General features: G+C 57.8%; 5 protein-coding genes across 5 annotated transcripts; 4 read left to right on the forward strand and 1 right to left on the reverse strand.

The window, feature by feature from the left end:
- On the forward strand, positions 1-745 carry SPRG_16584 (hypothetical protein). Its single transcript, XM_012355869.1, has one exon. The coding sequence runs from the start codon at positions 74-76 to the stop codon at positions 710-712; it is 639 nt and encodes a 212-aa protein (XP_012211259.1). The 5' UTR covers positions 1-73; the 3' UTR covers positions 713-745.
- A 465-nt stretch (positions 746-1,210) lies between these two features.
- SPRG_16585 (hypothetical protein) lies at positions 1,211-1,597 on the forward strand (the record flags this gene model as incomplete). The annotated part of the gene is made up of 1 exon (XM_012355870.1): positions 1,211-1,597. One exon carries the CDS (start codon positions 1,211-1,213, stop codon positions 1,595-1,597), a length of 387 nt encoding a protein of 128 aa, XP_012211260.1.
- Positions 1,598-1,708: 111 nt separating this feature from the next.
- Positions 1,709-2,251, reverse strand: SPRG_16586 (hypothetical protein; the record flags this gene model as incomplete). Its single annotated transcript, XM_012355871.1, has 2 exons — positions 1,709-1,721; positions 1,746-2,251. The coding sequence occupies 2 exons, from the start codon at positions 2,249-2,251 to the stop codon at positions 1,709-1,711; spliced, it is 519 nt and encodes a 172-aa protein (XP_012211261.1).
- A 3,342-nt stretch (positions 2,252-5,593) lies between these two features.
- SPRG_16587 (hypothetical protein) lies at positions 5,594-9,205 on the forward strand (the record flags this gene model as incomplete). Its single annotated transcript, XM_012355872.1, has 14 exons — positions 5,594-5,880; positions 5,926-6,428; positions 6,476-6,627; positions 6,673-7,189; positions 7,238-7,300; positions 7,347-7,541; positions 7,594-7,803; positions 7,854-7,973; positions 8,017-8,165; positions 8,215-8,277; positions 8,329-8,421; positions 8,470-8,659; positions 8,703-8,800; positions 8,851-9,205. The coding sequence occupies exons 2-14, from the start codon at positions 6,354-6,356 to the stop codon at positions 9,203-9,205; spliced, it is 2,280 nt and encodes a 759-aa protein (XP_012211262.1). The 5' UTR covers positions 5,594-5,880; positions 5,926-6,353.
- Positions 9,206-9,325: 120 nt separating this feature from the next.
- Positions 9,326-11,857, forward strand: SPRG_16588 (hypothetical protein; the record flags this gene model as incomplete). The annotated part of the gene is made up of 7 exons (XM_012355873.1): positions 9,326-9,511; positions 9,558-10,544; positions 10,904-11,098; positions 11,139-11,264; positions 11,316-11,439; positions 11,493-11,654; positions 11,707-11,857. Coding segments are annotated over 7 exons (1,931 nt in total), but the record flags the coding sequence as incomplete, so codon positions are not given.
- Positions 11,858-11,862: the final 5 nt, after the last annotated feature.

Below are 11,862 nucleotides of genomic sequence, written 5' to 3' on the forward strand. Positions count from 1 at the left end.
GCACGACGCCGACCAGACTGAGGCCATTGTACCAGCCTTTGCGTCGCGCGTCCGCGACAACGCGGTCATCCGCATGGACAAGGTCTTTGGCAAGAAGAGTACCAAGGCCATCAAGATGGAGATCTGCTCCGGCGCGGGCGAGTGGGTCGTGTCCCAGGCCAAGAAGGATCCGAACGCCAACTGGGTCGCGCTCGAGATTCGCCACGACCGCGTGTACCAGATCTTCACGCAAGCGGTCTTTGAGCGCGTGGACAACTTGTGCATTGTCGCCGGTGACGCATCGGTCGCGGTGCCGCAGCACTTGACGCCGGGCCTTGTGGACTTTATTTTTATCAACTTTCCCGAGCCGCCGCAGCAAACCGGTGGCGACTCGTCGCAAGCCAAGCACCTCTTGACCCAAGGCTTCTTGACCGACTGCGCGCGCTTGCTCAAGCCCAACGGCCGGCTCACAATCGTGACCGACAACAAGTGGTATGCGCAGATGCTGCTCAAGATCGTCGCGCGCGTGCACGGCGTCAAGGGCGTCGTTCTCAAGAAGGCCACTGTCCTCGAGACGACGAGTGGGTCTTTTCACTTGTACATGGGCGACCCTCCGAAAGAGTGCGGCGTCGCCGACACGAAATCGTCGTCGTACTTTGACCGGCTCGCCAAACAGGACAGCCGCCGCGCCAGCCAAGGCACCCACTACATTTCCGTCTACAAGACGGCTTAAGGCCTTCACAACGACATTTGATGTGTAAACAACGCGCGGTACTTGGCAGTGTGGGCTTTGCCGTCCCGTGTTCACCCATTCCAGCATTCGGTCCCGCACGGTTGCTTGCATGACCATGGGCTATACGCACGCAAATCGCAACACATGTCGTACGAAAAGTGCTGCGCGTCGCGAGGCTCCGACCACGTCGAGTGGCTTGGGTATCTCGATCATCAACTGAATGTTTGGCTTGGGACGTCCATGGTTTTAGCACGATCTGTATCCTTGCCGCACAGCCAAGTATGCGGCTATTACTCGCAAGAATCTCGTTGGGTGGGATGCAGTATCGACTGCAAACAGTACTCCAATCTCGCACGGCAATTCGAACTCGTTCGATCGCAGCGAGCACCAGCGCTGGGATCGAACGACCACGTGGCCAGAAAGAAGAAATGGGTCGAGCCGCGCAGCGGCTCGGTGCTGCTAGTATATGCAGTGTGGTGTCATTTTCCAATTTCCAGTATGCAGCTTTTGACTCTCCTCGCCGCCGCACTCGCGACCGTCCAAGCGGCCGTTCCGATCCTTGTCAACTTGGCTGTTGAAAGCCACGTTGGCGTCGACTGCCCCGGTATCCGCGGGCGGTGGCCGGCCTCGACGCTCTTTTGCGGGTCGCCCAAGCCGCCGGGGGCCAATGTCTACACACCGTCGTGCGATAAGTCGATGGCCGTGAGCTATCTCGGGAAGAAGGTATCGTGCGTCATTTCATTCCAAGCGTCCGGTGTCGGGCTCACGAAAGGTGCGTACGTCGAGCTCGAGCCCAAGGCGTACAAGGTGCTGACGGGCACCACCAACGGCGGACAGCTCAAGGGTGCGACGTGCACCGGTGTCTGCAACGTCGCGCGCAACTAAGAACTCAATGTCCTCCACGTGTGTTGTTTTATAATCCCAGTTTTTATCTTTTTCGTGATGGACACCACGTGGAATCATTTCATCATGGCGCAAGAAGTTGCTGGGATCTTGTTATTGAAGTCCGCTACACTCGTCAGTACAAAAAAACTCGCTGAGCGCGGTCGTTGTCGTGTCCTCGGCGGGATTATGTGCCGTTGGAGGGGCCATGCCTCGTGCTGCCAGCAGATTCGTGAGCAAATCCAGCTGGGTCGTGAGCGCGTTTATATGGTTTCCAAGCGTCTCGACGCGCTGTTGGAGCTCGTGGACGTCGTTGTTGGTAGCGTTGTTGCTTGCCTTCATGGCCGGGTTGGTGTTTCTTGTGATGCACATCATGAGCATCGGGTCGTCGCGCTGGAAGTGGGGGTGCATAAACTCCAACGCTGGCTCCTTCTCGACGTGCTGGTGGCGTCGGCACTTGGTGAAACCATAAAAACGCAGTTGGCGCGCAAAGCTGCTAAAGTGGCCGTGGCGGAAGAAGCGCACGAGCATCGTCGACTCGAAGGTCTTGAGGTCGTAGACCGTGAACGCGCGGCCGTCCGGTGTCCACGCTGCCACCTCCGGGTGCGAGAGGTTGAGCATCTCAAATGTCTTTTGGAGAAAGAGTGCAGTCGCCATGCGTGTAGTTGTTGTATTTATGGACAAATTGCACACTGCTGCTGCGGAGCTGACCACGTCACCTACTTTTCACACAACATCTGGTGAAACCGCCGTCTGTTTCAAATAAATTGGCGGCTCGCAAGGCGTCGATTTTGGACTTCGGAGGAGGTGCGAACATTAGATGCATGTACTTTTTATCATGTAGTCCACCGAGCGCCCTCGGCTCGAAACGGCAACCGACCTCGGATCCTTCCACGTTTGCCGTCGCAAACGCCGTGGCGACCGTTCCACAGTTGTCGCATCTCGATGCATCGTGCGAGTGGAGGCGGACACTCCTGCGTCGAAAGCGAGCCGCTGGCAAAGACTCGGCAGAAACAGCTAATAACTCGGTGCATGTAACAGTGGCGGCATGATAAATGTAAACAGGAAGATGTTGTCAATCGCACGCACGACATGGCACGTTGGACACAGCGTAGTGTACCACGAGGCTGGTGGTAAGGCTGCGTCATGGCATCTTCACATATTTTGATCTTCACATCGTCATGGCGGCCGGCTGCTGGAACCGGCTGTTGCCGCCGTTCGTCGACACTGCCGAGCCATTGCGAGAAACGAGCAAAGTTTTCATAGCCCAACCCTATAGGCGTCGCGAACTTTCGAAATTGAGGACGTGTTGGAGGATTGAATACCACGTAACGTATTGAAAACTATTGGCCACAGGACATAAGACATGGCGTTGGACACTGCTGATTAGCTCTGCTGACTACAGTGCCATGCAGACCATCTGCGAGCTCCGTACAATGAGTTTTTTTCAAAAGTTACTACTTTTGACCCAATATTTGCAAAAGTTACTACCTTGCGAGCCTATATTGAAAAAGGTTACTACCTCGACGGGATTGGTCGAAATGCTGAATAAAGCCTGCGAATCAAGATGGAGCACACGCAAATAGTGTTAAATGTATCTTGTGAGTTGCGAGCTGCGATCGATGTCTGCACTCGCGATGTCCTCCGAGGCCATCAGTGCGCTCGCCTGCCCCTTGGCGAAACCGAGCGAGTCGACGAGCGCGTCGACGTCGTGTCCGGCCTCGTTTGAGGCGGATTCGCCACTGGACGAGTCGGACTCGAATTCGGAATCCGACGGGCTGCGGGTACTGGCCGTCGGATTGACAATGCTGGCAATCTGCATGGTCGAAGGCGTGGGCGCCGCGTCCTGTCGAAGGTAGCTCGTCCCGCTCGATGTAGCTGGCACGAGCTTGGTCGCGCGCTTCTTGCACGTAGCGGCGTTGTGGCCTTCCTTCCCGCACTTGCTGCATTTGTATGTTCTTGGCTGATACTCCGCCTCGTCGTCGTCGGCTTGGCCGCCGTCTTCTTGCCGCCACTCTCGCCCTTGCTAGCAATGCGCCTCGAACGTGGTCTGCCCTGGCGGCGCTCGACCAGCGGCGCCAAGACGGCGCGGTCCGGGACGTCTCGGTCATAGAGCGGCAGCTTGTACGAGACTCCGGTGACTGCTTTCTTGTAGTTCTCGAAGAGAAACATCGGGTGGAGCCATCTAAGATGCGATCACAGCGGTCGAGAAATGCGAACACGCGGATCAAATGACGGCACGGCATGTGCATTTGATCACGGTACACGCAGCTGCACGTTAGAAATTCAACGTGGACGCTCTTCTTGACGAACGGACGACTTTTGTGGCTGACGTAATACAGGTCGCTGCTCGACCGCGAGATGTTGTAACCCCGGGCTTTCTTCTTCTGGTCCGCGTATTCCTTGGCGGCATACGGCGTCAGTTTGCGTGTCTGGTCCATATCCTCGACCTCGGAGACGCGCTTCGAGGCCGTTGTCATGGCGTCCTCCATGATGATGAAGAGGGCGGCAAATGGGAGGCTGTACCGGACGCCATTGTGGATGTCTACGAAAGTTGCGATAGCCGCGAGTGGATAGAGTTGTACTGTACTTTTCGCATTGGCGGACCCCACGAAATTTGACGAGCGCACACCGAAAAGGCCGGGGTTGCCTGAACGATCTCCGCGATAGCTGGTATTTGCGCGATTTGGCGAACGGACGCTTTTGGCGTAAACGCACACGTATCGGAGTGCTCGAGATTCATTGCTACGGGTTGCACTAAAACACCTATTTCACAGAATAGACCAAACCCGCGATTGTGTGAATCGAGCTATTCTTCGGCTTGGTTGCCTGGATCGTCCAATTGCATTGGTTTGGTGGGTTGCACGTATAGACGACAACATTGCCCGAACTTCTGAGTTTTTCGCCCGAAGCTATCGTCGTAAACTGGCCCTTCTTCGACGACGCTAGCCATCGAGGATCGTACCCTGCAATACACTGAAGCCGTTCTGGAGCGACCACGCCTTCAGATATGCCGTGTATTCGCCACGCGATGAGAAGCGGCGGTTGATGCAGGGGCAGTCTCTTGAGGTGCTGCCATGGTGAAGGTTCTCCAATGACATGACCGAAGCGGCAAGGCATGACAGAAGCGGCAAGTAGTTGTTCTAATTTTACTTTTCGCGAGTGCAGACATCGATCGCAGCTCGCAACTCACAAGATACATTTAACACTATTTGCGTGTGCTCCATCTTGATTCGCAGGCTTTATTCAGCATTTCGACCAATCCCGTCGAGGTAGTAACCTTTTTCAATATAGGCTCGCAAGGTAGTAACTTTTGCAAATATTGGGTCAAAAGTAGTAACTTTTGAAAAAAACTCCCGTACAATTGCACCTTTGGATACCATTGCTTGTGTCGTAGTCAAGAGGGCAACATGTCACGTTATGTAGCGCAGCGAGATTGACGAGGACGTTTGGGGTCTCATTATGATTCGAATGTCACGATTCCAGAGACGAACCGACGTTTACTTGCAACATGCCGAGGCAGGTCGCGCGGCCCTTGCTGATGAGCTTGACTAGTCGATTCGTGCAAGGAGGCGCATCAAGCTATGGTACGTTGCGCGCGCACGCGCTGATGTCATGATTTAAGTTGAAGGTGAAAGCAGCTTTCATCTTTACTGTTAGGAAAAATGCCATCGTCTGGACAATGTATGCTTCGCCTCAGTCCATAGTGCCATGGTGCCCAACTGTCTGTTGTCGAGTTGTGGCCTGTTCTGGTGGTTAAAATCACGTTTTGGTAGAATAGTTTAGCAACGAATTCAGAGAGAGAAAATCACAACGCGCAGTGATGTAGTATAGAGCACTACCGGTAGCGCTGGGCAGAGGAAGAGGTATGATAGGACCAGCGCTGGATCCGTGAAAGATCGACTCGCTTGCAGAGGGTCGTCGCAAGTGCAAACCGTACTTTAACGAGCTATATACAAATACAGAGATAATTTCGATCAAGTGCGTATCGGGGTTGTGACTTTTTGAACGCAACACAATCGGTAGCAAGCAGGGACGGACGGATGCTGCTCCTGCGCCTTGCTCTGGTCGCGTGGACGGCGCTGGCCGCGCTCGCGGACGTCGGTAAGCTTAAGTTCCCGTCAGGAAGCCTCGTGCTCGTCGTCGGCGGCAACATCACGACGGGTATCTCCTGCGACCCGCCGCCTGCCTCGGACCTTCTGGTCAAGATGATCCTCACGAGCCGTGGAGGCGCCGGCGCCGGTAGCTTTCCCGTCATTACGCCCAACCCGTGCGCATCTCTGCCGGTACCTTTCGTCCATCGATTCTATCGTCTAATTCGGGGATACCAGGCGCGAATGCATCGGCCTTCAACATTGTGGGCCACGGCGAAGGTCGCTACTACATCCAGTACCATCTCGCGGAAGGCCCGAGCTACGAGACCAACCACGACGAGTCGGTGATCCTCGTGCTCAACGCCAACGACGGCTGGGAAGGCATCTGGTTCCAAGTGCAGCTCAACGTTGCCGTCTTTGGCGCGGGTTTTCTTCTCTTCCTCATTCGCCGCGTCTGGCCGCATCTCGCCGTGCCGTTCTGGAACGCCCACCGCGAAGGCCTGTTTGAAAAGTTCAACTACGAAGGCTTGACGTCCATCAAGTTTCAGGACAAGTACGCGTCGATCTGTGCGCCGACGGTCTGCGAGCGCCTCCAGCGCTTCTTCTCGCTGCCCTGCGACAGCAAGGACGTCGTCGACATTGCCGGCGTCGACGCCGCGCTGAGCATGCATCTGCAAAAGGACATGGCCCATTTCTTCGCCATCATGAGCGTCCTCAGCATCGGCGTCCTCATGCCCATCGTACGGCCCCTGCCTTCGGATCGCATCGTGGAACGGGTTGTGTGTAGCACTATGTCTCGGGCCGCGACAGCCGCGACGGCAGCATCGTCGCGTTTCAGCAGACGACGATCGGCAATGTGCCGCTCCAGAGTCCGTGGTACTGGGGCCACGTCGCCATGTGCTATGTCACCGCGGCGCTCATCATTTTTCTTCTCAAGCGGTATTCCAGACTGCTACAATTGGCTGCATGAATGCATTGCACTAGGCAAAACGCGGTCGGGCGCCGCTTGCATGTCGACGCCACGCGCATGCTCGGCGCACGCAGCATCCTCATCCACGCCGGTCTTCCGAAAGAGTGGAGCAGCTACCAGCTCAAGCGGCAGCTCGCAACCTTCTTTCCTGTGGACGATATCAAGACCGCGGTCGCCGTCCATGACCTCCAGGCACTCTACCGCATTTTGGACGAGCGTGTCGCGCTGCGTAGCGAGTACAACCGTCTCTTGCAAACGTACGCCAAGCAGCAATCCGGGACGCTCCCGAGCTTCATGCTCTGGTGCCCCGGGTCGTTTTGCTGCCCGTCGATCCCGAACGTCTTCCGCTCGTTCACGCAGTGCCTTCCGTGCAAGGCGCTGTGCTGCGCGCGCTCGGGCGGGCGAAACGCGATCGAGTACTCGCCCAACCACAGTGGCGACCGCGACATTGAACGCATTCTGGAGCTTGCCTTGCCGCGCGACCGCCAGCGCGCCGAAGCGATTCGTGACCGCCTCAACTCGTTCCCCAAGGTCCGTCCTTCGTTGTTGCCGTTGATTGAAGTGACTTTTTGCGTCTAGCATGTCCTTGAGCTCTACGCCCAGCGGCGGGGCACGGGCGCGGCGTTCGTCGTCTTTCGCAGTGTACGTCCTCGGGCCGGGCTCGCCAACTATCGTTGTGTGTGTTTAGACCGAGGCCAAAGGTCGGTTCCTCGAGCTCGTGGCCAAGGCGAAGCGCTCCAAGAAGATGCTGCACTGGCCGCAAATCTCGCAGCGCGACTTGCTCGAGCTCGAAGAGAACGCCGAGCCGCAAGATCTGAGTGTCCTCAAGCCCCTCGTCGTGCAGAACGCGCCAGAGCCACAAGACGTCAACTGGACCAATCTGGTATTGTAGCATGGTGCTCGGATGCTTGGCGACATGTCGCGTATCGATGTAGACGTACCAGCCGCGGTCCATCAAGCGCTTTCTCAAGTTTATCTTTTACCAGTGCACGACGCTGTTCATCCTCGTGGTGTTTTCAACGCCGACCGCCGTCCTCATCTACGTCAACCTCGACAACGACAGCCCCGTGTACAAGCTCTTCACGCGCGAAGTCGACAACGTCGTGACCAAGTTTATTACCGCGTACTTGCCCTCGCTCATGCTCGTACGTCGTCGTCGTCTCCATCCTCGCTCTCATGGACGACGATGCGGTAGATCATTGTCAACTGGTGCTTGCTCACGTGTCTCTTTTACACGTCGTTCTTTGAGCCATGGCTCTCCGAGTCGGAGCGCCAGCGCAGTTTTCTGCGCAAGGGCTTTGCCTACCTCCTCCTCGTACGTCCTGACGTGAAAGATTAGAAACGTGAACCTGCCGTAGAGCTCGATCATTCTGCCGTCGATCGGCGTCACGGCCGTCTACTTGGCGAACGGCCAAGGGGGCTTTGACCGCGGGTCCGAAGTCGCGTACGTTGAGAAGTTTATGTTTCAACTGTGCCGCAACTTTTTCATCGCCTACGTCTGCCAGCGGTAGCGTCCTCGTCGTCGTCTCGTGTCGTCGTTCGACTACTTGATGTAGGGCCTTTCTCGGCTCGATCTTCCAACTGCTGCGCATTGGCGAGCGCCTCGTCTACCAGCCGTGGTACGCTGTCTCCTCCATCGTTGTTTGCTGGTTCTATCAACGATACCGTAGGCTCAAGGCCCGCGCGATCACGGCCGCCGAAATGAAGGAAGCCGATATGCCGTGGCCTTTCTACTATGGCTACGACTACTCGATCGTGCTCAGGTACCAACTATCCAGAGGTCAAGTCGATTGACGCGCTTTCGGATATAGCGTCTTTATGGTCGCCCTCCTCGGCATCGTGCTCTCGCCGCTCCTGACGCCGTTTGGCGCGCTCTACTTTTACATGAAGTTTTACACGATGAAGTACAACCTGCTCTACGTGCACCCGCGGAGCTCGGGGCGCGGCGACGTGGCGCGCTCGGCCTACAACATTGTGTTTGTGTGCCTCCTCATCTTCGAGGTCGCGTTGACTTGTCTGCTCGGCGCTAACCTTGCATGCGCAGGCGTGCGTTCTCTTTGTCATCCTCGAGGTCGGCCAGCGCGAGCAGTTTCTGGCCATGGCGCTCCTCATGGCGGCCACGATCGTCTTGTACTTTTCGTGGTACGTCGATCGAGAGCACGTGTCGCACGTGGCTGAGCACGCACGTGTAGGTGGCAGGAGCTCAACCAGAGCTTCGTGCCTGTGACGCCCGCGATCGCCAAGTACCTCCAGAAGGACTACAAGCGCGAGACGGCGCACAAGTCGCTCGTCGTGACGACGATGCGGCAGGGAAAGCTGGCCGACATGAGTCCAGACGAGCAGCTGCGGTACGCGTTTGGGCGGCTCATGGCCATGACGGCTGCGCTGCGCGAGAAGGACGAGAAGCGCGCGTACATCAACCCGTACGACGCCGGTCTCAAGGTGTTTTCGTGCCTCTACACGCAGCAGCAGCGCTGCGACGCAATGGAGGCCAAGCGCTACGCGTTCCAGCTCCTCAAGCGCAAGACGACGCTGCATACCAAGTAGACACCTTATGCTCCATCGCATGCATATTTTCATCCTTTTGCACCTTTGTTGAACATGGGATTGTGGCGTGTGATTAGCCAGTATGTCGGCGACGGAATTGCATATTTTCGATCGGCGATCATGGAAACGGTGAAGACGCACAGCGGCGAGGACCTGCACCTCTCGCTCGATGCGCTCCTCGGGTCGCCGCATGATCGCATCCTGTACATGTACCTTTGCCAGCATGGGCTCGAGGCCGTCTACAACTTCATCGCCGACATCTACAAGTACAAGCGGCAGCCCGACGCGGCCAAGCGCCAAGAGCAGGTACCACCGTCCGATCCGAAGCATGGCCTCATGGGATCGCGGGCAGGCCGAGGCCATGGTGCGCAGCCACTTGATGCCACCGGATGCGCGCCTGGCCATCTGCCTCGAAGACGGTCTGCTCACGACGCTCCTCGACGCGGTCGACCAGCGGACGACGACGCTCGACATGTGGCACGAGCTCGACAAGCGCATCAAGGCGACGCTCGAGTGGTCGACCTTCTTTGGGAGCGACATGTTTGGCGACTTTTGCAACGCGATTCGCGAGCGCTACCCGCTGTCCTTGCACGACGTAATCGGCGAGTGCAACCCGGTCAAGCTCCGGTTCCTCGAGCAGTGGCTTGTCGAGTTCAACCCGAGTGGCGTGACCAACCTCCTCTTCTATGTCGACGTGCAGACGACGTTCGCGCCGCTTGTGTCGCCGTCCATGACGTTCTCGTTGAGCCTCTTTGAGGAGATTCAAGTGACCGTCCGCCGCCTCTTCAACGTCTACTTGGCCGAGAACAACGCGTCGATCGTCTCGGACGACACGAAGAAGGACGTGCTCTCGCGCATTCTCATGTACCAAGGCGAGCCGTTCTCGCCGCAGCGCTACGTGAGTCTCTTCAAAGGCGCGCAAGACCAAGTGCTCAAATGGCTCAGCGCCAAGATTTTTCCCAATTTCAAAAATTCGCTGCACTGCATCCAGCTCCTCGTCGAGCTCGCGTGGCTCGACGACGACGTCCTCTGCCGAAAAGCGTGTGCGCCCAAGCGCGACGCTAAACACGTGCTGCTGCTGCCGCTCTCACCGCCGTCCGTTGACGAGCCGTGTGCGTTGCCCAAGGGCTTTTGCATCGAGAGCACGCTCCGTGCGACCGAGTACGCCGTCGTGTGCACGACGGACGCGCTCCTCGACCTCCACGTGGTGGTCTTTGGCGTCGGCGTCGCGCCCGCCAAGACGACAAGCACGACGTTCTATGCCACAGTGGGCGAGACCGCCTTCCAGTACGAATACTACCTCTGCTGCGGCGCCGACGACGGCCACGACGACATCAAGGTACGACATCGTGTCCAAGAGGTCACTCACTATTGATGGGATGGCAGCAATTCTGCCTCGTACGCGACCGCCTTCCGGTCGTCTTGCGGCCGCGCCGAAGTGGTCCCGAAGCGCCGCGCGTGCACGCCTTTGCGGTCCCGACGCCGACGGGCACGCGGTACGGACTCTGCTTTACGACGTGGACCGTCAACAAGACGATCGATCCGGACCAGCTCGTGTTCCTCCCGACGTTCACGTGTGTGCTCACGTCGACGTCGTTTTGGCACCTCGCGCCGTATCTCCAAGCGTCCTTGCCGTCCATTTCGCACGTATTGTCGCTTTCTATCAACGTATCAAGAAGATGCGATGATAACGTATAGGACACGAACGATGCATCCGTGTGGGTCAAAGCCGTCGAAGACGCCCATCGGCAGTACCATGAAGCGCAGCAGCGCCAGCGCGAGATCGTGCTCGAGCCTCCGTATCGCGCCTTTACGCTCCACATGCAGCTGCCCCCGCCCAGGCGGCGGACGACGTCCCGAGCGCCCTCTTCCGCAACCTCAACGTCCAGGTACGTCCGCATATCGGTGCTACACTTTGACACGACGGACGCAGAACATCGTGCTGGCGCTGACGGCGCTCCTCGTCGAGCACCGCGTCATCTTGATCGCACGCCAACGCGACACGCTCTTCACCGGCGCCGAGTCGCTTCTCCGCCTCTTTGCTCCGTTCCGCTTCAAGGTCGGACACCACGCCCTCGTGTCGACGGCGCGTCACATGGATCCTCTGTAGCACACGTACTTGCCCTTCTGCCCGACCAACGTCGCCGCGCAGCTCAAGCACGAAGGTCCCCTCTTGATTGGACTCGAAGCCGCGATCCATCTCCGCCGTGCCGAGAGCCACACGCACCGCATCCGTGCGCTGCCTTGTGCCACAGTCGTCGTCCGCCTGACACAATGTGGCGAGTAGGTAGCAGCTTGAGCAACCTCCAGCGCGCCAACATCGTGCTCAAGACGCCAGACGAGTCGTTTACGTACCCCAGCGAGCTCTACGCGACGCGCACGGTGCTTGTCGACCTCGACCACGACGAAGTGTACACGCCGTTCAAACAAGACTTGCCCGAGCTGCCTCGTACGCGCCATTCATCCATGCACGCATGACTCGATGTCGTCCATGTTGCTAGTGGCCAAAGTCCGCCGTCTCGAGCTCGCCCTTCGCGCCGTGCAGCACCCGCAGCTCGCGAACGCCGACACGTACCTCTTTACGCCGCCACCAAGTGTCGGCGCGGCCGTCGCCGACGTGGTGTCGCCGTCGTCGCTGCCAGACGTCAAGGCGTCGG

This window comes from Saprolegnia parasitica (genome assembly GCF_000151545.1).
Source record: "Saprolegnia parasitica CBS 223.65 unplaced genomic scaffold supercont2.322, whole genome shotgun sequence".
NCBI classification, from domain to species: Eukaryota; Oomycota; class Saprolegniomycetes; order Saprolegniales; family Saprolegniaceae; genus Saprolegnia; species Saprolegnia parasitica.